Consider the following 24736-nt stretch of genomic DNA (forward strand, 5'->3'; position numbering starts at 1 on the left):
GGAATGAAATGATGAATTGAATGATGTGTTTTGTGAAAAAGCGTGCCGATTAACTACTGTAAGCTGTGAGTTATTGAAATGATATATAGGAATGTGAGTTCCAAAATGTTCCATGTTTTGTGAAAATGCCGAGTTGGGATAATACCATAGAGGATATATCAAAGAGGGTCAGATTAAAATGTCGTAGGCTGAGATATTGAACCGAGTCAAAATAATACTATAGGCTTTGATGTCCGGCTTTTGCCGAAGAGTATGCAAAACCTTTAGACAGGCTGGTTTTTACTAAAGGGTGTGAGAACACCAGATTTGCACTGGTTCAATGTTGTGGGGGCTTATGCTATGCTAGGTTACTAGGGGCACCGACTTTTTTCGAAGGGTGTTAAATACCACCAGACATTCCGGCTTAGGCTGAAGAGTGTGACGACACTAGATCGTATTACTTTTTATTGTATGTATACTGGAACTGTATTGTGAAAATACTGGAATTGTGAAATGTTTATGTTTTGCAGTTGAAATAACACTCATGTATCCACACACTGATATAATCTATTTCTCCCTTACTAAAAGGTGTCTCGCCCCTATCATACAAATGTCTTTCAAGTTCTTCGAGTAGCTGACACTAGCGTCCTAGCATTTTAGGAGCGGGGTGGTTGGTTAGTTGTGTAGAAGTACTTGTGTAAGTACTGATCCTTGGCCGGGTTGTCATTTTGGGTTACGTAGACACCGGGGGTATGTTATGTATTTTGGGGAATTAGATCTCGTTTTGTATAGACTATGGTATGGTTTTATGAATGTATTAGGTTGAATTTTCGTTACGTATATACTGTGTATGTGATGATGGATAGGATATACGTGAACCCTACGGGGCGGGACACTTATATTGTGTAGTATCATAGATGTTGTATGATACAGGGACAAGTTAGGTTACTAAATCACACCCTAGGTCCCATTTCCGGGTTCGGGGCGTGACACATATTCCCTGATAAAATGATATCGAGTATCGATATGTTTGCTTCAATTCTTTTATGGTAAACTGGATTCTTCACAAGTGCAATTGCTGATCGATTGTCAATGTAGACTTCGGTGGGGTTATTTTGAAGAAATCCCAGATACTTCAGTACATTCCTGATCCATATACCATGACAAACAACTGAGTTGGCATCAATATACTCAGTTTCACATGATAACATCGTTACAAGGGGTTGCTTCTTTGATGACCATGTAAACGTTGTATCTCCCATGAAGAATGTGAATCTAGTTGTACTTTTTCTTTCATCAAGATCTCTTCCCCAATCGCTATCTGAATAACCAATAAGTTTACAATCACCTCTTGATGAATAGAACATACTATCGGTGATGGTACCCCTTGACATAATGGAGTATCCTCTTCGCTACATTCAAATGGGACTGGTCAAGAGTCTCTATGGACTCACTGACAAGTCCAACTACATAGAGTATGTTTGGTCTGGTGCACGTCAAATACCTCAAGCTTCCAACCAAATTCTTGAAATATGTGGGGTCAACATTTCTTTGCTCATTCTTTCTCAACTCCAATCCCGCTTCAACCGGAGTTGTTACAGGATTGCATTTTTCCATCCCAAACTTGTTCAGTACACTTTTTGCATAGTGATTCTAGGAGATGAAGATTCCTTTCTTGCTTTGCACGACTTTTATGCCAAGAAAATGAGTCATCTGGCCAATATCCATCATTTCGAATTCTTTGACCATGTTCCTTTTGAAAGCGAAAAACATATCTGGATTGTTGACGGTGAAAATTAGATCATCAACATATAGGTAGGCAATCAGGATGCTTCCGTCTGTCTCTATCTTCATGTATAGCGTATGCTCGTAGGGACACTTATCAAATCCATTCTTCTAGAAATAGTCATTAATCCACATATTCCACGCACGAGGTGCCTGCTTCAAATCATAGAGTGCTTTCTTCAGCTTGTACATTCTATCTTCTTTTTCCTTCTTCACATATCTAAGTGGTTGATCGATATAGATCTCTTCTTCCAGAAAATCGTTCAGAAATGCTGATTTCATGTCTATCTGGTAAATCTTCCATCCATTTTGTGCTGATAGTGAAATTAGTAATTTGATGGTTTCAGGGTTGGCAATCAGGGCAAAGATTTCTCCATAATCAATCCATTCTTTCTGCTTATAGCCTTTGGCAACAAGTCTTGCTTTGTATCTTTGGACTTTTCCTTGAGCGTTCTTCTTGGTCTTGTAGACCTATTTCACACCAATAGTTTTACGGCCCTTCGAGAGATTTGTCAACTCCCAAGTCTTGTTCTTCTCGATGAATTTAATCTCCTCATCCATCACTTTTCTCCATTTTTCTTCTTCGTTAGCCTCCTCTAAATTAACTGGGATGCTGGTCAACAATAGACAATATAGTGTAACGTACTCTTTTATTGGTTCTGTAGTTTCATACAAATCAATTAGATTATGAGCTCCTCTAGGCCTTATGTCTGAGATTTCATGCTCAATTGGTGATGGAGATTCATTCCTTTGTGGTGAACAGTGTGAAGGTGTCTACAACTCGGGAACTTGTGACTCGACAGCCACTTCTCTTGTCTGTGTGGGTTCTTCTGCTTCATGCGTCAATTCGGCATCTTTGGAAGATTCAGCTTAGTCCCACTTTCAGTATTCACTATAAAAAATAAGGTTATTAGTGACGATTCAAAACCGTCACTAATAATCACAAAATCGTCACTAATAGTATTAGTGACAGTTTTATGAGTATTAGTGACGGTTTTGAACTAGTCACTATATCTGCCGTTACTAATACTTATTAGTGATGAATTTTTGAAATCATCACTAATAATAGAGTATTAGTGACGGTTTTAAACCATCACTAAAATACCTAAGTCCGTCACTATAAATTCTACACCAGCTCCATCAAAATCGTCACTAAAGCCATAGTATTAGTGACGGTTTTAAATTCGTCACTAATGATCTATTATTAGTGACAGTTTGTGTAAAAACCCCAAAAAGGGTTATAAAAGATTAGTAGAGTGATTCCAAAAAAATAATAATAATAATTATTAATTAATTAATTAATCGGATTTAAAAAAAAGAAAAGAAAAGAAAATAATTAAAATTTATTTTTATTTTATTAATTAAATATATTATTATTAATATTAATTAAATATATTATTATTATTATTATTATTATTATTATTATTATTATTATTATTATTATTATTATTATATATAAATCTAACATCCTGAAACTTTGTTTTAAAAAGTTTTATTCTTCTCCTGCAGCCGCCCCCATCTTCTTCTCCTTCTTCTTTCTTTATTTTCTTTTCTTTTCTTTTCTTTTAACTTGCAGCTCTGCAAGTTCTCTCTCTCTCCTCATGTTCTCTCTCTCTCTCTCCTCGATTTCGTGACGGATTTTCCCCCGATCGAAAATCCGAAGATACCATTGGACTCCATTCGCCGCTGCTGTCATTTCTACCGGAGCGGATCGGTGGTAGGAGCGGCGTAAGCGTATTCCCTGGGGTAAGCCAATTTTCCATTTTTATTTAATTTCTTGCAAAATATAAGCCCAATTGACGAACGGACACCATCACGAGAATCCAGGGATGATTCTCTACAAGTCTAGTGGGACGGAATTCTCGCGGGAGTGTCTAACCAAAACCCTAAAGTTGGGGTACGACGGTTATTAAGGGGCTTATTTTTAATTAATTAGTATTAATTTATAAATTCTAAAATATTGAGCATCTGATGTTGAAGTAGGATTTCTGGAATTTAGGGCCCGGGTGAGCACTGCGGGTGTAATTTTGGGACCCGCAGGTAAAATTTAGAAAATTAAGTGGGGATGTTAGATAATAGTTTAAATATTAATTTGAGATATATGGAGCCTAGGGAAGGCTAGATGAGTATTATTTTGGAGAAATAGATTAATTAATCTGGGGAAAATGTAAATTTCAGGAGTTGAATTTCGAGCGCTAAGGGCGCAGGATTTGGGTCCTAACGAATTTCTCAATAGCTAGGTATCCCAGTGGTGAGGGATTTTCCTGATGTATTTTCCGAGGATTTACCAGGAGTACCTCCTGATCGTGAGGTAGAGTTCGTTATTGATAAGGTTTCGGGGACAGCATCGATTTCGAAGGCACCGTATAGAATGGCACCGGCAGAGCTGAAAGAATTGAAAGAACAGTTGCAGGAGTTGTTAGATAAGGGGTTCATTCGGCCCAGTGTGTCACCCTGGGGAGCACCGGTTTTGTTTGTGAGGAAGAAGGATGGCTCGATGAGGTTGTACATTGACTATCGAGAAATAAATAGAGCAACTATCAAGAATAAATACCCGCTCCCGTGTTTTGATGATTTGTTTGACCAGTTACAGGGGACACAGATCTTTTTGAAGATAGATTTACGGTCTGGGTACCATCAGGTGAAAGTCAGGGCGGAAGATGTTCCGAAGACGGAATTCAGAACACGGTATGGTCACTATGAATTTCTAATTATGCCGTTTGGATTGATGAATGCTCCTGCAGTGTTTATGGATATTATGAACAGGGTTTTTCACCAGTACTTGGATAAGTTTGTGGTAGTATTTATTGATGCTATACTAGTGTATTCGAAGAGTCCAGAGGAGTATGAGGAGCATCTGAGTATAGTGTTGCAGGTGTTGTAAGAGAAGAAGCTATATGAGAAGCTCAAGAAGTGTGAGTTCTGGCTGGAACAGGTTACCTTCCTTGGACACGTTATATCCAAGGGTGGTATTTTTGTTGATTCGAGTAAAATTGAGGCGGTAGTCGACTGGTTACGACAAAAGAATGTGCACGAGATCAGGAGTTTCCTGGGATTGGCTGGGTACTACCGCAGGTTTGTTGAGGGCTTCTCTAGACTTTCAGGCCCGCTACGCAGATTGACCAAGAAAGGAGCAAAGTTTGAGTGGTCTGATGAATGTGAACAGAGCTTCTAGGAGTTAAAGCAGTGACTCATCACTACGCCTGTGTTGACGATTCCTTCAGGAGAAGAGGGGTTCGTAATTTATAGTGATGCGTCTCATAAAGGGCTTGGATGTGTATTGATGCAGCGAGGGAGAGTGATAGCCTATGTCTCACGATAGTTGAAAGAATATGAAAAGAACTACCCTACCCACGATCTAGAGTTGGCGGCGGTTGTTTACGCATTGAAGATTCGGAGGCACTATCTATATGGGGGTAGGTGTGAGATATTTACTGACCATAAAAGTTTAAAGTATTTCTTCACGTAGAAGGAATTGAATATAAGACAAAGGAGATAGTTGGAGCTAATAAAGGATTGCGACTGTACTATCAGCTACCACCCGGGAAAGGCTAATGTGGTTGCTGATACTTTGAGTCAGAAATTAGTGGAATCATCTGTATCTGCAGTGGAGATTCAGCATTCGATTCAGATGGATCTGGAGAGGCTTGGTGTGGAGTTGGTAGAGAGCGATCACCAGTCGTTCATTGCTGACTTGGTTTTGCAGCCGACTCTACAGGAGAGGATTAAAGCAGCTCAGATGAATGATGCAGAACTAGTAGAGCTTATGGGAAAGGTACAGGAAGGTCAAGAACTAGAGTTCAGCATTTCAGATGATGGAGCTCTGAGGTTCTGTACCAGGTTATGTGTTCCTGCCGATCCTGAGATCAAGAAAGTCATTTTGGAGGAAGCACATCGGTCCCTATATATTGTACATCCAGGTAACACTAAGATGTATAGGGATATTCGAGAGTCCTTCTAGTGGAGTAACATGAAGAGGGAGATAGCTCAGTATATGGATCAGTGTTTGACGTGCTAACAAGTAAAGGCTAAGCATCAGAGACCGGCGGGATCATTGCAGCCACTCCACATTCTTAAGTGAAAGTGGGAGCATATAGTGATGAATTTCGTTTCAGGATTACCGTCGGCATTACATGGACAGGACGTTATCTAGGTAGTGGTGGATCGACTGACAAAGATAGTTAGGCTCCACGGCGTCTCAGTGTCCATAGTTTCAGATAGAGACCCACGGTTCACATCTCGTTTTTGGAAGAGTTTGCAAGGGGCCATGGGTTCTTAATTGTCGTTCAGCACGACTTTTCATCCTTAGACAGATGGACAGACAGAGAGGACGATACAAATTCTGGAGGGTATGTTGCAAGCATGTGTGTTGGACTTTGGAGGTCGTTGGATGCAGTATTTGCCACTGGTTGAGTTTGTGTATAACAACAGCTACCAGGCCAACATTGGGATGGCACCGTATGAGGCGTTATATGGCAGGAGGTGTCGATCCCCGTTGTACTGGGATGAGATTGGAGAGAGACAGGTATTGGGGCTAGAGTTGATACAGCGGACTTAGGATAAAGTCAGACTCATTAGAGACAGGATTAGGACAGTGCAGAGCCGGTAGAAGAGTTATGCTGATACTCGTCAGCGAGAATTAGAGTTTGACACAGGAGATCGCGTATTCCTGAAGGTAGCACCGCTAAAGGGTGTTATAAGGTTCGAGAGGAAGGATAAGCTGAGCCCTAGGTATATTGGACCATTCGAGATTCTTGAGAGAGTGGGTCCAGTTGCCTATCGCTTGGCATTACCACCGGTCCTATCTAGGATCCATGACGTATTCCACGTTTCTATGCTAAGGAAATATGTCCCAGACCCCTCCCATGTGATCAGATATGAGGCATTGGAGTTGGGTGATACTTTAGCTTATGAGGAAGTGTCAGTGCAGATTATTGATTGGAAGAAATAGGAGCTATGCACGAAGAAGATTCCACTAGTAAAAGTTCTATAGCGCAACCATGCCATTGAGGAGGCTTCCTGGGAACTAAAGGATTAGATGCACCAGAGATATCCGCATTTATTCAGTGGAGTTTAGAGTTGAGCCAGTCAAGTGAATGGAATAGTATTGTAGTTTTTATTTGTATAGTGTAACGTAGGATAGATAGGGTTTTTAGTTTTGAAATGTGAATGGTTTTGGGAGAATTTTGAATAGTTGTAATCTCCCAGAGCCCTTGTTGTAACCACGGTATTCCTCCGTCATAAGTGAGGGTAATTAATAAAAATTAGAAGTGTTTTCGTTAAGGAAGGGAAATAGGGGAATGACAAATTTTGAAGACGAAATTTTTATAAGGAGGAGAGAATGTAAAAATCCCAAAAAGGGTTCTAGAAGATTAGTAGAGTGATTCAAAAAAAAAATTTAATTAATTAATTATTCGGATTTAAAAAAAAATAATAAAAATAATTAAAATTTATTTTTATTTTATTAATTAAATATATTATTAATATTAATTAAATTTATTATATATATATATTTATATATATATATATATATATATATATATCTAACATCCTGAAGCTTCAAAGAAGCTTCAGGATGAAACTTTGTTTTAACTTCTCCTACAGCCGCCCCCATCTTCTTCTCCTTCTTCTTTCTTTATTTTCTTTTCTTTTAACTTGCAGCTCTGCAAGTTTTCTCTCTCTCCTCACGTTCTCTCTCCCTCTCTCCTCAATTTCATGACGGATTTTTGTCCGATTGAAAATCTGAAGATACCATTGGACTCCATTTGCCGCTGCTGTCATTTCTACCGGAGCGGATCGGTGGTAGGAGCGGCGTAAGCGTATTCCCTGAGGTAAGTCATTTTTCCCTTTTTATTTAATTTCTTGCAAAATATAAGTCCAATTGACGAATAGACACCACCACGAGAATCTAGGGATAATTCTCTACAAGTCTAGTAGGATAGAATTCTCGTAAGAGTGTCGAGCCAAAACCCCAAATTTGGGGTACGGTGGTTATTAAGGGGTTTATTTTTAATTAATTAGCATTAATTTAGAAATGCTAAAATATTGAGCATCTGAGATTGAAGTAGGATTTCTGGAATTTAGGGTCCGGGTGAGCGCTGCGGGTGTAATTTTGGGACTCGTAGGTAAAATTCAGAAAATTAAGTGGGGATGTTAAATAATAGTTTAAATATTAATTTGAGATATATGGAGCCTAGGGAAGGCTAGATGAATATTATTTTGGAGAAATAAATTAATTAATTTGGGGAAAATGTAAATTTCAGGAGTTGAATTTCGGGTGCCAAGGGCGTAGGATTTGAGTCCTAACGAATTTCTCAGTAGTCAGGTAAAGGAATAAACTAAAACACTTATTTTCCATGCAAATTATTATTAATTATGAGTAAATTTATTTTTAGAAAAGCATATGCTATATTGTTTATTATAAACGAAATGCGCGATTGGGAAAATACTGCTATGATGATTAAAATATATATGTATGTATGAGATGCCGGAAAATCATGATTTTAGAATATGAAGTATGACTTTTAACAGCATATGTGTGGCATGAATATTATTTTATGTGAAATGTATTATGATGTGAAAGATTTTACGAACAAAGCATGATTTCAAGTATTATGAAAAAATGAGTTATGTTGTGATGATTTTGACGAATATATGATAAATGATTTATTTTCAGAATATAGAAACCTGAAACGATTTTGGAGCGATGCCATGTATTTATGTTATCGGCACGAGGCCGTATTTTTTATATTGGCGCGATGCCGTATTTATGTATGATTTCAGCACGAGGCCGTAATTACTATATTTTTGGCACAAGGCCGTAATGATATTATATATATGATCATGTATTATATGTTATCACAACCAGGATGTTAGTTTAGTTTAGTTCAGGAGCTCGGTACCGTAGCTATATTGTAGATCAAATATCTACGTTAAATTAGTGCTAACCATCCCACGAGAGGATGGGAGATGGATGGTCGATGTGACTTTCAGTAGAGTGTGGACGTCCACCTAACAGTCCGGACCAGGGTGTGGCGGGCTCATCGTAGTTACAAACATATTTGATTCAGCAGTGGTCAGCCAGCCATTGTCGGGTCCCGCCTTCGGGGTGCACAATCCGTCATGGGGGGTAATACATGACACCAGCTAGTTATTCATCCTGGGTATATTTTCAGTATTACAGTTATAACAGATGTTTTATGTACGTTATGAGCTATTAGCAAATATGGAAATGCATGATTATTCAGTATGATATGATGAACGTTTACGAAATCTGAAATGTACTATATACGTATAATTGCATTAAATATTCATGTTGCCACACAGCTATATTTAGTTTATTTTCCCTTACGAAGAAGTGTCTCACCCTCAAACTTAACTAATTTTTTAGGAGCCCTTGAGAGATTGGCGGGTCAAGGCCACCGTTAAGCTAGTGAGATTATCCTGTGAGAAGGGTAAGATTTTGTAATAGGGTCAGAGTTATTTTGTGTTCGACCTTAGAGATATTTTGATGTATATGAGGATGTATAGAAGTACAGTTTTAGAATGTTATAAAAAGCTCTAGTATTATGCTTTATGGATGGATGTTTGGATTTTATGTTTACTGTTGCGTAGAATTTCGCTGTGTTTGACAGGTGTCCCCGCTACCCACGGGTTCGGGTTGACCATTTGATCTATTATGTGACATTTTATATTAAGAAATTGAGAGACATTATAGTTCGAAAATCGTCACTAATGCTCTATTATTAGTGACGGTTTGAAAATCATCACTATTGCTCACAGGAAACTATTAGTGACGGTTTTCAAACCGTCACTAATACTATAAAACCGCCACTAATACTATATTATTAGTGACGGTTTGAGAACCTTCACTAAAACTCTTTTAAAAAAAAAAAGCAAGTATTAGTGACGGTTTTGAAACCTTCACTAATACTTAAATTGGACAATTAGTAGTGACGGTTTTAAAATTATCACTAATAAATTTAAATTAATTTTTTTCCAATTATTAATTTCTATAAAAATCTATAATTACATTTTTTGTATACGTAACATTAAACCATAATTGCTAAAAAATTTATAAATTATTCAAAATTCAAATTCAAATTTAAATAAATACAAATATATTATACAAATTCAAATTCAAATACAAATATATTATACAAATTCAAAATTCAAATTCAAATTTAAATAAAAATACAAATATATTATATAAATTCAAATTTAAATTGGATAATTTAGTTATGGTGATGCTCGCTTCGATAGTGAGAGACCATGGCAGCATGGGCAGCTATGGCTTGCTGCAGCGTCATCCTCGAGGGTGAAGTTCTCGAACAATAAGGCTCAATCTGTAATCTAGTACCCAACTTCAGAATCCTCGACCTTGATGGTGATGGAGCAGACGACGAGGTCATGGAGGGTGATGAAGGACAATGAGGTCTCAGATGACAGAGAAGGACGACGAGGCTGCGGATGGTGGTGGCTGCATCAATGATTCTTTATCTAGTTTACCCGTAGTTTCTTTTCAAAATTGATTTGAAATGCGATAAGCCTGCCCATGTAGACAAAAAATGAATTTTAGCCTTTCATCTGATAGGTTGTTGCTTATAATTAAGGTATGATTTAAATATTAATTTTATTTCTCTTGAATGTTGATGCCCTTCTTGTGGAAGCAATATTAATGACCGCAAGAAGGGCATCAAGATTCAAGCGAAATAAAACTAATATTTAAATCATACCTTAACTATAAGCGACAACCTATAAGATGAAAGACTAAAATTCATTTTGTCTACATGGGCAGGCTTATCGCATTTCAAATCAATTTTGAAAAGAAACTCCGGGTAAACTAGATAAAGAATCGTTGATACAGCCACCACCATCCACCCCACTATAAGAGTACCTGAACCTCTCAATTCTTACTTCCATGTCCATCATAAACTCCAAAGAATAAAGTGGAAGCATCCAGAACAGGATATGCAGCATGCTAGCAAATCAAACATTCATAGTCAATAACAAAACATTCATACTATTAGTTAAGACCTTTAACATGAAAGTTCGAAGTCTCAAGTCATAATCAAGATATCCCTTTTAGGATGACAAGAAAAAAAAAATTAATATAATAAATGCAGGAACTATGTTGTAGGAAGCCTATTTATGCATTAGTTTGCATATTTGTAAACCCTAGCATGGATTAGTTCATTTGTGTACAAGGAATCAACCCTTTAGTTAGACAATTTCTCACACTTATTCATAAGTAGGGTTGATCTTTTGGGCAACTATTTTAGAAACCGGTTTAAAAAAGCTTTGCCTAAACCTTGTTCATCTCAAAAAATAAAAATAAACATAATAAATAATATTATTTTAGGGTGCTCGAAGTTTGACCTCTATAAAGGAAATGTCCCTAAGCTTAGTTAAGAGCTACAAAATTTAACAACCAACTCCTTTTCTAACCATTATTTTTCTTTATCTTAAATGTCATTAATAAATATGCTTATTAAAGTATTGTAACACTTAAAGTTATATATTTACTTGATAGTCATTTGCTTTTTGTCTCATTAAATCACGATAATAGTTGAAATTGTTAGACTCCTTAGGTTACTTTACGGATTATTCATTGTTCGTGATAACTTCATTAAAAGAAGATTGTCATAATCCAATAACAATTATTTATATTACAAATGATATCGATACTCTTAGAATAAATATATTAACAATTATCTGGAGTATCTATTAAAACTTGAAAATGTAAAGACCTATGGACTTGTGACATCACAAGCTCTGACTTTTAACATTACTCATTCAAACCAGTTTTACAAACTAGACGCACTAGAGAAACAATCGCCCTAAGTGCATTATACTTTGAAACCGAATTGACATTTTCAAGGATGTTGCTTCAATTATAAGGACTTTCTTTTTGACTCGTACCTCTCAAGGTCAAATTTTTCAAGACATTTATACCAAATTAGGTGTTCTAGTCAAATTATTTGAAAGCCTTATTTTCAAATTATCTCAATTTGTGCTTATTGATCAACTTGTGGGCCTAGATGTCGACCATCACTAGAAGAAAATTTTTTAAAAATAAAAATAGATTTGAGTCCCGGAACCAATAAACCAACCAAAATGGAAATTAAAATCTAGAAAAGCTGAGACTTTTAGAAGGACAAGATCCATGCCTGGAAGAAATCATGTGCGTGGAGATCTGGAATTGAGTGTCGCACCATTATCTCTCTCTCTCTCTCTCTCATGGTATAAACTCTCGTGACTGATGACCAAAGAAGGTGGATTTTCAAATTTTCCATGTCATTGAAATCAAAATAATCCAAACATCTAATGATATACACACACGTAACACAGAATAATCAAAATTATAAAATCTAAAAGTGATACACAATAAAGGCATGGAAACAGACATAGACAAACCTTTGCTGATACCGTTGACATTAACCGCAAACGCACACCTTTGCCGCATCCAAACAAATCATTTGGAAAAGACCCTTCTACCTGCGTAGATCATGCAACATTCTCACCCCAAAATATGGTAATAATCTCTTATGGGTTTGCTTCCAGAAACCCTTGAATCTCTTTCAGCACATTAATGGTTGGTTGCTACAAGTAACAGTTAGCACTTAATCAAATCGAGGAAATTGCCCTCAAAGAATTAGGTATTGAAGCACTTACAAATGCTGTGTAGTTGTAACAGACGCCACCATAGGAGTGACATAACCAGATATCATTGGTGAAGTCATACATATCAAGCGTTAGACCTCGAACACCATTCTACAATGAGCACATATTTCACAGCAAATTGTTAAAAAAAATATTTTAACAGAAACAATGCCCTAAATATTGGATTATGTTGTGATCAATGTGCCATTCTATAGAGCAACAAACGATCAAAATAGTTCATTAGAAATACTTACTTACAGAGTAAATAAAAAGTTCAAAAGAAATCTGAGCTGGTGAGGCTGGATGGTGGCCATTGGCCGTGAGGGATGGCAGGGGCTGCTGGTGTAGCGATGATGACTTAGAGAAGTGTCGTGGATCGTGGGTTTATGCACGTGAGTGAGAGGGGAAATGGGAGATTGCCGCTAGTAGTTACTCTGGGACAGTGAGTGCTCAAAAAGAAAATTTCGAATAGTGACCAGAAAGAAATTCCAAACGGTGTTTACAGAAAGAACGAACGAACCTAGCATCCAAAGCTTAAATTAAAATGTTCCCAACAAACTAACAATCAAAACAATGTTTACCCCTAATCTAAGGGTGGGACTGCACCACGCCTAACACAAATATAAGCAAGACTTTAGAATAACAAGCAATACACGCATTTGACTCCAACTATGCCCAGAAATGTGAGTCTGCCTCACATTAATTTCACATTCAAAATCAGCATCACCCAAAACCGGTCCTATCTATTCTGAAAATGATTCCTAACACCTACAACACTCCAGTGGGCGTGCAAGAATTCGATCAAAAATTAAGAGTCGAAACATATCCAAAAGGGAACTCACCCGAAGCGACACATCATTCCACCGAAGACCCCATCAGAACGCCAGAACAAGACAGTGACGTCTCCAGCCGAAGTGAGTTTGACTCCTTGTTTATAGCTCCGAATCCTCTATGACAAATGGTTGTGATTGGTAACTGAATCTTCTTGGTTCTTGGGAGAAACAAGAACAGGTCCCATTGCAGGCTTCACTAGAAAGAGGGGCTGGTGGCTGGAGGTGCAAGTGATTGGAGATACAGGTGGCCGGAGGCACCGTGGAGCTACATGAGGTGTGGAAAATGGCGATGACGTGGGGCGTGCACCACGTGCAAGCATAGACGGATGCTTGCTGGTTTGGTCGGAGCTATCGTCTGGAGGAGATTGTGAGGGGGGGGGGTGTGAGGATAATGGTGGAAGTGAGAGAATGGCGAGAGGAGTGCAACAGTGACCAGTGACTGAAATCAAGGGCTGAAGAGAGGCAAATGATGACAACGGACAGAATAACTCCGAAAGATAATAAAAGAACTTCGAACGGGCGATGGACAAACAACGGTGCAACAGCGATGTCTTGAAGCACCAAACCAGCACCAACTGCCGTGAATGGGAAAGAGGAGAGAAAGTGCGTGTGTGCGCGAAGGAGAAGGAGGCGGGAAGAGAAAGAAGAAATTTGAGGAAAGTGTGGGAATTTAAGATTTCGAGCATCAGTGACGGTTTCAAAACCGTCACTCATACCCCATTATTAGTGATAGTTCTCCCAAACCATCACTAATACCCTTAACTATTTCTTTTTTAATATTTTTTAAATAAAAACACTAGTAGGAACAGTTCCAAAATCGTCACTAATAACCCCTTATTAGTGATGGTTCTTTCAAACCGTCACTAATACCCTTAACTATTTCTTTTTAATTTTTTTTAAATAAAAACAGTAGTAGTGACAGTTTTAAAACCGTTACTAATACCTCTTTATTAGTGACGGTTCTCCCGATCCGTCACTAATACCATTAACTATTTCTTTTTTAATATTTTTTAAATAAAAACACTAGTAGTGACAGTTCCAAAACAGTCACTAATGCCCCCTTATTAGTGACGGTTCTTTCAAATCATCACTAATACCCTTAACTATTTCTTTTTTAATATTTTTTAAATAAAAGCACTAGTAGTGACCGTTCCAAAACCGTCACTAATACCCTTAACTATTTCTTTTTAAATTTTTTTTAAATAAAAACACTAGTAGGGATGGTTCCAAAACCATCACTAATACCCCCTTATTAGTGACGGTTCTTTCAAACCGTCACTAATACCCTTAACTATTTCTTTTTAAAATTTTTTAAAATAAAAACACTAGTAGTGACGGTTTCAAAACCGTCACTAATACCCTTAACTATTTCTTTTTTAATATTTTTTAAATAAAAACACTAGTAGTGACGATTCCAAAACTGTTACTAATACCCTAAAATCGTCGCTAATACTTTCCTAAAAAAATTTTTGCACGAAAATTATTTACCACGCTGTTTTTAGTGACGAAAGTATTAGTTATGGTTTTGAAACTGTCACTAATAGTGCCATATTAGTGACGGCTGCTAAAACCATTACTAATGCTTAGACTATTAGTGATAGTTCTTAAAAATCGTCACTAATACCAACTTTTAGTGACAAAATTGAATTTGTCACTAATACTTTTGTCACTAAAAACTAGTTTTTTTTGTAGTGATTCATTTTCTTCAAAAATGACATCCCGACCGTGAATGACTTTCTTGTTGATGGGATTGTAGAGTCGATATCCCATACTGCTGTCGCCATATACAACAGGGATATATTTCTCTCCTTTATCTTCCGACTTTGTCCTTCTTGCTTCTGGGATCTTGGCGTAGGCTATGGAGCCAAATACTCTAAGATGACTTACACTGGCTTGTGAGTGCTCCAGACTTCATGTGGTGTCTTTGTATCAAGTCTTTTCGTAGGAAAATTGTTGAGTAGATGGACTGCACATGACATTGCTTATATCCAAAAACGTTTTGGCATATTCTTATCCTTTAGCATGCTCCTGGCCATGTTAAAGATCGTGCGGTTCTTCCTCTCAGTTACACTGGTCAACTGAGGATTGTATGATGGTGTGAACTGTTTTCAAATCCCTTGTTGCCTAAGAAATTCCAGGAAAGTTTCATCCTTATACTCTCCTCCCTGGACTAATCGGAGTGACTTGATGCAATAGCCACTCTGTTTCTCCACGAGAGCATTGAACTCTTTGAACTTGTCGAACACCTTTGACTTTCTTTTTAGGAAGTAGACCCAAGTCTTCCTACTATAATCATCAATGAAGGTGAGGAAGTATCGATTCTGTCCATTTGAAAATAGCCTCAATGGACCACATACGTCTCTATGTACTAGCTGGAGCGGCATGGTAGATCTTTAGTTGGCTTGCTTTCCAAAGCTATTTCTGTGTTGCTTACTCAGAACACAGCTTTCACATATCACATTTGGGTGGTGGATGTCGGGTAAGCCTTTCACCATCTTCTTGCTCCCCAATTGTTTCAAACTTTCAAAGTTCAGATGTTGGAACCTGAGATGTCATAGCCAGTCTTTGATGATAGCGCTCAAACACCTTGGCATATCATGTTGTATGGTGAGCGGAAACATTTGATTCTTTGTCATTTGTACTTTGGTAACGAACTTACCTCGAGCGTCTGTTATCACCATCTACTTATCTTTAAGGCTAATTCGATAGTCTTTCTCCACAAGCTTTCTGAGACTAAGTATATTAGTTTTCATGGCAGACACATTGTACACGTTGGAGATAAAAGCATGGTCTCCATATTTCCTCTTAATTAGGATATTTCCTCTTCCTCAAACTAGGACTTTAGAGAGATTACCAAATGATATCTCTCCCTGAACTTTCTCATCAAGTTCATTAAATAGGTTCTTTCTACCAGTCATGTGATTGCTGGCTCCAAAGTCAAGGTACCAAACATTTTGGTCCTGGTGGGTTGAATTGTGTGCCATCAGCATCAACGATTCTCCTTCAGCTTTCTGCAAAGTTAGCATTTTCATTTACTTCTTGATTTTGGGGATTACCTCTGCACTTATTATTGTAGTGTCCGTACTTGTGGCAATTGTAGCACTGGATGTTTCTCTTGTCTACGTTTGGATGACTATTATATCCCCCTCTTCTTCATTTTCCTCTACCTCGCGGAACATAATTCTTTTGATTGCGTCCTTCTTTAGTGGGACCTCTTCCACCTATGCTGGCTTTTTGGGATTCAAAATTTCTGAACTTCTTCCACGAGACCCTCGGCTTCGCCCTCTTTCTCACCGTGACATCCCCCCTTTGTTGTATCTATCTGTAGTGAGGGACAACTTCGTTTGGAGGGCTTGCTCTAGTACTTTTTTCACTCCTTCTGTTATAGGCTTGGAGTGAGCCTACAAGTTCTTCTATATACATAATTTCTAGATCTTTTGTTTCTTCCATGGTCACAGCTATATAATCAAATTTTGGATCCAAAGATCACAAAATTTTCTCACAAATTCTCTCGTCGTTGAAAGTCTCTCAATTTCTTCTCAATTGATTTGATACTACGATAACTCGTGTATAGTAATCAGTAATAGATTCAGTAGATTTCATTCTTAAGGATTCGAATCACCTTGTAGTGTTTGAAGACGAATCTTCTTCACTTTGTCTGCACCTTTGTGTGTTTGATGAAGAGAGTCCCAAACTTCTTTGGATGTCTTAGTGGACGTGATGATTTCGAACGTGGCCTTATCAAGGCCTTGGTAGATTATGGACTTTGCCTTGCAATCCTTCTTTCAATCGGCTCGCAAGATCGTTCAGTGAGCATTGGGCATAGATGCTTCGACTTCTTTTGATGGGTCTTATTTGTATCAATCTTCAACAATGTCCATAACATCTTGAGCACCTAATAGGGCCTTCATTTGAATAGACCAGGTGTCGTAGTTCTCCTATGTCAACTTTGGAACCGCTTGTGCAGTACCATTAGCCATTAGATTTAATATATCAAAAAATAGAGTGATAGGGATAGATTTTGCCAAATCTGATACCACCAATGTGTTCAGAAGGTTGAAAAACTTTAGGAACCGATTTTGGGTTGCAAAGAATAGGTTTAAAAATCATTAAATTGGCTAAAAAAAATTTGGGATTTGTTTAACTAGGCCAATTTGACTTAATAGAGATTAATAGCGTCAATGATTACCGTTACGCCACGTGGCGAAATTTGGGAGTGCCGTGTGTCGGCGACTGGACGTGGGTCGATTAGCCGGGTCGGGTCGTGCTCGCAGGTCTGGATTCAGGTTGTTGGTTGCTTGGTCGGGTTGCGGATTGGGATTCCAGGTCGGATCACGTCCATTGGGCGAAAACGATGCGTGAAGGCGCGTGAGGAGCGTGAGGTCGCCGATTAACTCTTTCACAGGCGTGTGAGGCACGTGTGGACGACAATGTTTCGTCTATTAGCGTGTGTGAGCGCATGTAGAGACTCCCAGACTCCATTTGAGATGCGGTTTTCACTGTTGGACTCGGTCTCGATGTGAATTTTAGAATTCTATACTCAATTTTGGATTTCAAGCAACTTTGAATCTTACAGAAATTTCGAAAATCCTTTATTCACCTATTTTTGGCGAATTTCAACGAACCTGGGCGCTCTGATACCGATGATGGGTGGATGGGTCTCACTCAATCATTGGTTGTGATTGAACTCAGTGAGAAATTGCACTCACTTGCAAACAACTCTTTTAATTTCAATAAAATCTAAAAATTGTAGAGGAAAATTCAAAATACAAAATCTTTACACTCTCACTGGTTAATGTCCCTCTCTACATCACATATTACATTACGCACACATACATTTATTTATAAAAATTGTTAGAATAGTAGATGAGAATTAACTTCAACAGAGGTGGACTCGTAAGTGGAGTAAGTTGCCTGCAACTTAATAATTCCAACATAAATGACTGGGTTGGTAGAGCTACCACCGTCAAATTTTGTTGCCACTGTCCCATCGTCAAGTTTAATCTTCAACATAATTATTACAAATAAATGGTATGTATATAATCACGTAAAAAAGCAAGTTGTAATAAAAAATAGTTGCACAACTTTGTGTTTTATTGAATTGTAGGTTGCTATTAAATTGATAGGATATAAATATGTATGCGGGTGTTATAGCTTCTAGATGATGGACGACGTAAGCTTTAGAAGGTGAGCAGAACCGCAGGGGCGGACGGTGAACCACTCTGATTAATTAATTAACAGGACATGTGCTGGCCGCTCTTTATTCTCAATTAATTCATTGATTAATTTATTAATTCCCATTAAATATAGTAACGCTACTTTCTGCACAACAGACTATATATATATTTAGTCACCCTTGCTCAACTAACCGTTTTTTTTTTTTTTTTTTTCAATCATGAGTAAAACAAAAGACAAAATTTTTTTAAATCACTATCGCATCACTTTGGATATTTGGTGCAACACCAAACCCAAGAGTGAAAGTCGGGATAAACTCTTAACAGGAATCGAACTCATGATCTTACCACTTAAGCTAACCCGGCTGAACCACCCACTTCATTAGTCGTTTCCCATAATTCAATAACCTCTAAAAAGGGATAATTAAAAGTAATCTCTAAGATAAATAAATAAATTTAGTACTAATTAAATCTAAAATTCTAAAATGCCTCGCGACTTGGTTAATCTTCATTTTTTTTTTTTTTGGGGTGCAGGCCTGTACATAGAAAATACACGAACGTAGGTGTGTGTTAAGGTTGTAGCTGGGCAAAGTAGGAGCTAGTAGGGAGATGAACCAAGCTGGACTCGAAGCTGTTTTAATTTGGAAGACGTGAGGCAGCTATGGGGTGGTGAACAACCCCGGGACTGGGCATGTCTACCTTCCTTATGTATACCCTAATCTTCGTCATATATAATATTAGTGATTCCTCTTTAGTCAATGCATATATATTATATATATATCATGTCCTTGATACATACTAGAAGCTATTTAAACCCTAAAACAAGCTAGCCCTACCGCATGTTAATGGCAGCTGCTATATATACAAATATATAGTTAATTAGTACATCGCATGCATATGATCATAGATCCATGGTGCAAAGGACTGTGTTGAAGGTTAATATTTCATGCCAGAAATGCCAGAAGAGGCTCCTCAAAGCAGTGTCCCGCCTCCAAGGTATTTACACTTGCGCCCAATTTACTTGGATCTTTATTTTTCAACTTCCGATTTGAGTGCAGTCCCTATGTATATATATATATATATATATATATATGAACCATGCAAAGCAAAGAAAACCCAATGGTACACATGCATGCCATGCATACTAAGCACCCTCTTTCTTTTTTCTTGGTTTTAAAAATCAAATTTGAAATTGCGATTTCATTTCTTGCGTTTGGCTCGGAAATCAAATCAGGGTTGAATGGAATGGTCTTTCATGGGAAACACTAATACTGCTATTTGGAAAATATATATATATATATTTGATCAACATTCCCTCCTCTAAATAATTATATTATGCAAAAATACCCATCACCCAAATCATAACTACAAAATTAAAAAATGCCCCACAATCAAAAGCATCTATCTCACTCCTATAAATTTCCATATGCACCCCTATCATCGGCACGACCATTTTCAGGTTTGTCACTGTCGCCAACGCCACCACCACCCCCGCCATGTTCACAGCGCGAGCAGCGACAAGAGGAGGTCTGGCCGGCCAGTTCTAGGCACCGCAGGCCTGGCTGCGCAGCAACTCGATCTAGCCCTGACACAGATACTAGACCCACAATTTCTATACAATTTTTTTAATTAATAAATAGATCATTTTACATTAAGGATTGCTTTGAAAATTGACTCTTTTTTTAAATAAAAAATTATATACAATTTTAAATAAATTAATGTGTTTTCTATGCATATTTAAAAGGAGTGTCCTTACTTTTTGTGTCTAGTTTTTTTTTAAATATGTGTAGTTGTATAAAAACTGTTGATTAGTAAAGATAATTGAATTTTTATAATATTTGCACACCTCAAAACCAAGGCTCTGAATTTCTTACTGCTCTTGTAAACAAAAAATAAAATGACAAAATATACTTCCTCCTCTAGAAATTTATTAAATTAAAAAAAACGCATGAATTTCTCTTGACATATAAAAAAAATGACATTGACTTTCCTTAATTAATATTTAAATATACTCACATTTATAATTTATGTAGTAGGTAAAGAATAAAATGAAATGAGATAAAAGTGATTTATATAATTTTACATATTCAATATATAATTTTTGTATTTCATTCCAACTAAGCATATTGTGTGTTACACCTTCTCACCTGCCCGCAAATTTGTTGACCACCTTTTATAAAACTAGATGTCTGCAAGCTATCATTCTTTTAGAAACTAACATCTAAATTGTGTAAGAAGTCAAAAACATACATATATGCATAATTATTTAATATACATATCTTTCCACATGTATGTTTTTTCATTTTTTATTTTTTTATTTTTGCTTGTGTCTATTTAGAGACATCTTAGTGGTCAAAGTTTAAGACGTTCTTGCTATAGATTTTGATTCGAATCTTAGAATGATTAAGGGAAGGAAGATGGGTTACCTCCTATTGTGTAGTCTTGATCCAATTTAAATTTCTAATTAATAAAAAATAAGTATATATATATATATATATATATATATATTTTGTGTGCATTTTTTTATGAAGCCAATTTTGTGCTAAAAGTTGCCACTACCCTCCAAAATTTATCCAAGAGTTCTATTAAAATTGTTATCACACGTTAATACTTTCTATCTAAGGGGTAATATATATATATTGGAAATGATGGTGTCCAAATTAAATTTTCTTGAATACTTGATTAATATATTAGGATAATGGACCCACCACTCATTTATCCCTTCCCATTTAAATTTTAAGGAAAAAGACACTGACTTCCCTTGAGATTTGATAAAAAGATAGGGAAAGTTTCCAATATCCCATTGATCTTTCCTGAGATTTCAAAAATGTCAGTCTTCCCTTAAAATTTGTAAAAAACAAAACATCCCTCTAAAAAAACTTATCTTTTTACAAAATATAGGAAAATATTTGTGTCCTTTTTACAAATTTAAGAGATTTTAGGATTTTTATAACTTCAAGAGAGGTCTACATCTTTTTGTCAACTTTTACCCTTAAGATATTATTTCAAATGAAAAGTGAAACTCCCAAAGTCCCAACTCCTTGACCATAGAAGATTTTTTAGCTTACCACTCTAACTATCTTTGAGGGGTTAAATAGTAAAAATATTATTATTTGGGCAAAATATATTGACAAATGCTAACCATTTCACTATATTCACTATATTCAGTCGAATATTATTTTAATTTTTTAAATTTTAGAAAAGATATGTATCTTCTTAACAATAATTTACCCAAAATAAAAATTTTTTAAATGATTTAAATTTCATAATATTGTTTGATGAAATCTCTAAAAAAAAATGATTTTATAGCTTAAAAAAAAAAAGAGTAGAAATTATTCCATGTGTTAGGCGAGCGGTTCCCTTCTCATATTTCATTTTCCGTTAAAGGCAGGTGTTGATAAAATCGAAGTCGATTCGGCCAATGGGATTTTGACAGTGACTGGGGATGCAGACCCTTACGACATCATTGTCCTTTCCAGGAAGGCTTGCAGCTATGTGGAAGTGGTCAGCATCGGGCCTCCGCCAGCCCCTCCAAAACAGGATGGCCCAAAGAAGCCTGAGGCCCCAAAGCCCGCCGAAAAGAAGCCCGAGGCCCCAAATCCCGCCGCGAAGAAGCCCGAGGCCCCAAAGCCCGCCGAAAAGAAGCCCGACGAATATAAGCCCGACCAGCAGGCCCATTTCCACAACCCACTCACATATCATTATCCACTGCCCCAGAGAATTGAGGTCGCTCAGATGGGCCCTTGGGAAGAGCCCAATCCCTCCTGCTCTATCATGTGATACAGATAGTCTGAAGGAACAATTCCGGCCGGCCTGTCCATAAATAAAAATTTTAATAGATTCATACTTTATATGAATAATATTGAGTTTTATTATATAGGTAATTTGCGTGTTGTTCAATATAAAATTGCGGTGAGATGAAAATTTTCATTGTTTATGCGGATAGATTTATATCTAGTGTTGAGTTTTATTTAAAATCGTTGTAATTCATAAGCATAAGATGACACCAAAAATTTGTTGGATTTGCCTTTACATTTGGTTCGAAAATTTTAAATTATCATGATTTTCTAATTGAAACATTGAAATTAGTATAAATTATTAATTCTTTTTTAAAAGAAAAAATTAAAGAACGCCAAATTATACATAGTTGGCTAGTATATTTATTTAGTAATTCTAATTCTATCTTTTCTAATTCTCTCATTTAAGACCAATTCAATTAATATTATAAAATAAAAATTTTAATTAAATTTAAGATTTTCAATTTCACAATATTGAGCATATGCAAAGGATCTTAAATTATAACAACAACCTTTTATAATGAATCCTACATTTTCTGGTAGTAGATCAAGTTTATATGTAATTTCTATTATGCAAAAAGTCTAATTTAAAAATTGTCTACAAATTAACTATATATAGTTTTTTGGTCCATTTATGATAAATTGACCTATGGAGATTGTCCATTCTCCATCTTATATGTCTATCCACCTCTTCTTAGGATCAATAAAAAAATTTTATTGGTAAGACCTTTTCAATTGTAAGTAATATTTTATTATGAATCATTTTGATGACTTCATGAGAAAAAGAAACATTTACCTATTACAATATGGTGCAATTTGATTTGTCCCCTTTGAATCCAATAGTCAAAGTGATTGTCAAATATATTCATAAAAAGAGTCGGTTAGTGCGACTCATAGTTGCTATATTCGATTTCATATTATAAAAAAGAATAGTTAATGATGATCCAAATTTGTATTTTTAAGATACTCACAAACTTCAATATTTTAATGGTCCATCCTACAAACTGTGCAATTTGGGTTTGGTTTAATTGATCATGAATAGGGCATTATTAACACTGGACTCGAGTGGCTTGTTTTAGTTGTCAACACATTTGATGACTAACGAAATCCAAGTAAATAAAGATGAACCAAACCATTGGTTCATTTACCATTTTATTTACAAAACGGAGTCACCATTTTATTTTAGTTTTTAAAAAGGTAAAACATAGCAAATCTTTAAAAAGGGATTTTCGGCTTGGGAGCATTGTCTGGATAGGAAAGGTAAGCCTTTAAACTTTTTTTTTTTTAATAAGCCTTAAAAGCTTAACACCGTAAAACACTCTTTTTATGAATGAAAACTGTATTTACCTTATGTCAGTGTGTGTGTCTCCTATTTGAAGTTTATTTTTAAGAAAAATGAGAATTTAGATCTACTCCCAAACCGGGGCGGGTGAATTGGGATTTTAAAACTTCTTTACTTCTTTGTATTAGAAATTCTTAGTTGAGTTTTAACTTTAGAAAAATTTACTTTAAGTAATTAATCAAAATTCAACAATCGCTTAAATAATGTAATATTGATTAATCAAACAACTTTAGTCAATATTCAATCCAAATTCAATTCGTTGATGTTAAAGCCTAGCTAATAAATTCTGAGTATCAATTTAAAATTGTTAGAAACAAATCCCAAAATCTTTTGAATTAAAATTCAGATTTAATAAAATATAATTTCAGAGATTTGATTTTATAAAACTTGCAACTTAAAATACCTTTCAGTTGTTGATATTTAAAATCAAAATTTTAATTTAATATATCAAATCAACCAACAATCAATATTATAAATATGCTGATTTCAAGTATAGATTAAAATCAACAGCCAAGTAATTCCCAAAATTCAATAAGAGTTAAACATCACACATGCAGAATATATTCTTGCAGAAAATTAAAGAGAGTAGGGAGAAGAACTGAGAATCGGATTTTTTACAAGGTTCGACCAGCAGCCTACGCCCTTACCCCAAGCAACTACTGTGAGGATTTTCCTTTCCAACTTTATTTAATAGGCAAAGTTACAACCTCTCTCCTTCTCAGGTGGAGACCCCTCTCTAACAAGAATATCCCTTCTTGTTAGGCAATGATCCAATACTCCTGAGTCGTCAACAACAATAACAAAGAAACAAGTTTTGTGTCATATAAGAAAAGTCTCTGTTAGAGCAAATTTGTACAATTTTAAAGAACAATATACTTCAACAATATAATAATATAAAGATTGAAACTCAAGTAAATATCACCGAGGTTCTATCTTAGATTGAAAATCTCAGTGAAAGATCAAAGAACCATGAGCTTTTATCAACAATAACACGGCGAGTACTTTAGCAAAAGTATTATCAAGATAGTTTTGAATAGTAGAAAGAACTTGCTTAAATGCTGATTGTTCTTGTGTTTAATTCTTGGGATTAACATGTATTTATAGATATAAAAAGTAAATTTTCGATCCCCAGGGTGTGGTTCAGGTGGTAGTGCGGGCTGCGGG

At 36.3% G+C, this 24736-nt stretch overlaps 1 protein-coding gene across 1 annotated transcript; it reads left to right on the top strand.

Moving 5' to 3' along the window:
- The first annotated feature begins 19344 nt into the window (after positions 1-19344).
- LOC131157038 (heavy metal-associated isoprenylated plant protein 43-like) lies at positions 19345-22213 on the top strand. The gene is made up of 2 exons (XM_058110924.1): positions 19345-19429; positions 21825-22213. The coding sequence occupies exons 1-2, from the start codon at positions 19345-19347 to the stop codon at positions 22211-22213; spliced, it is 474 nt and encodes a 157-aa protein (XP_057966907.1).
- Positions 22214-24736: the final 2523 nt, after the last annotated feature.

This window comes from Malania oleifera, chromosome 1, assembly GCF_029873635.1.
Source record: "Malania oleifera isolate guangnan ecotype guangnan chromosome 1, ASM2987363v1, whole genome shotgun sequence".
Classification (NCBI taxonomy): domain Eukaryota; kingdom Viridiplantae; phylum Streptophyta; class Magnoliopsida; order Santalales; family Ximeniaceae; genus Malania; species Malania oleifera.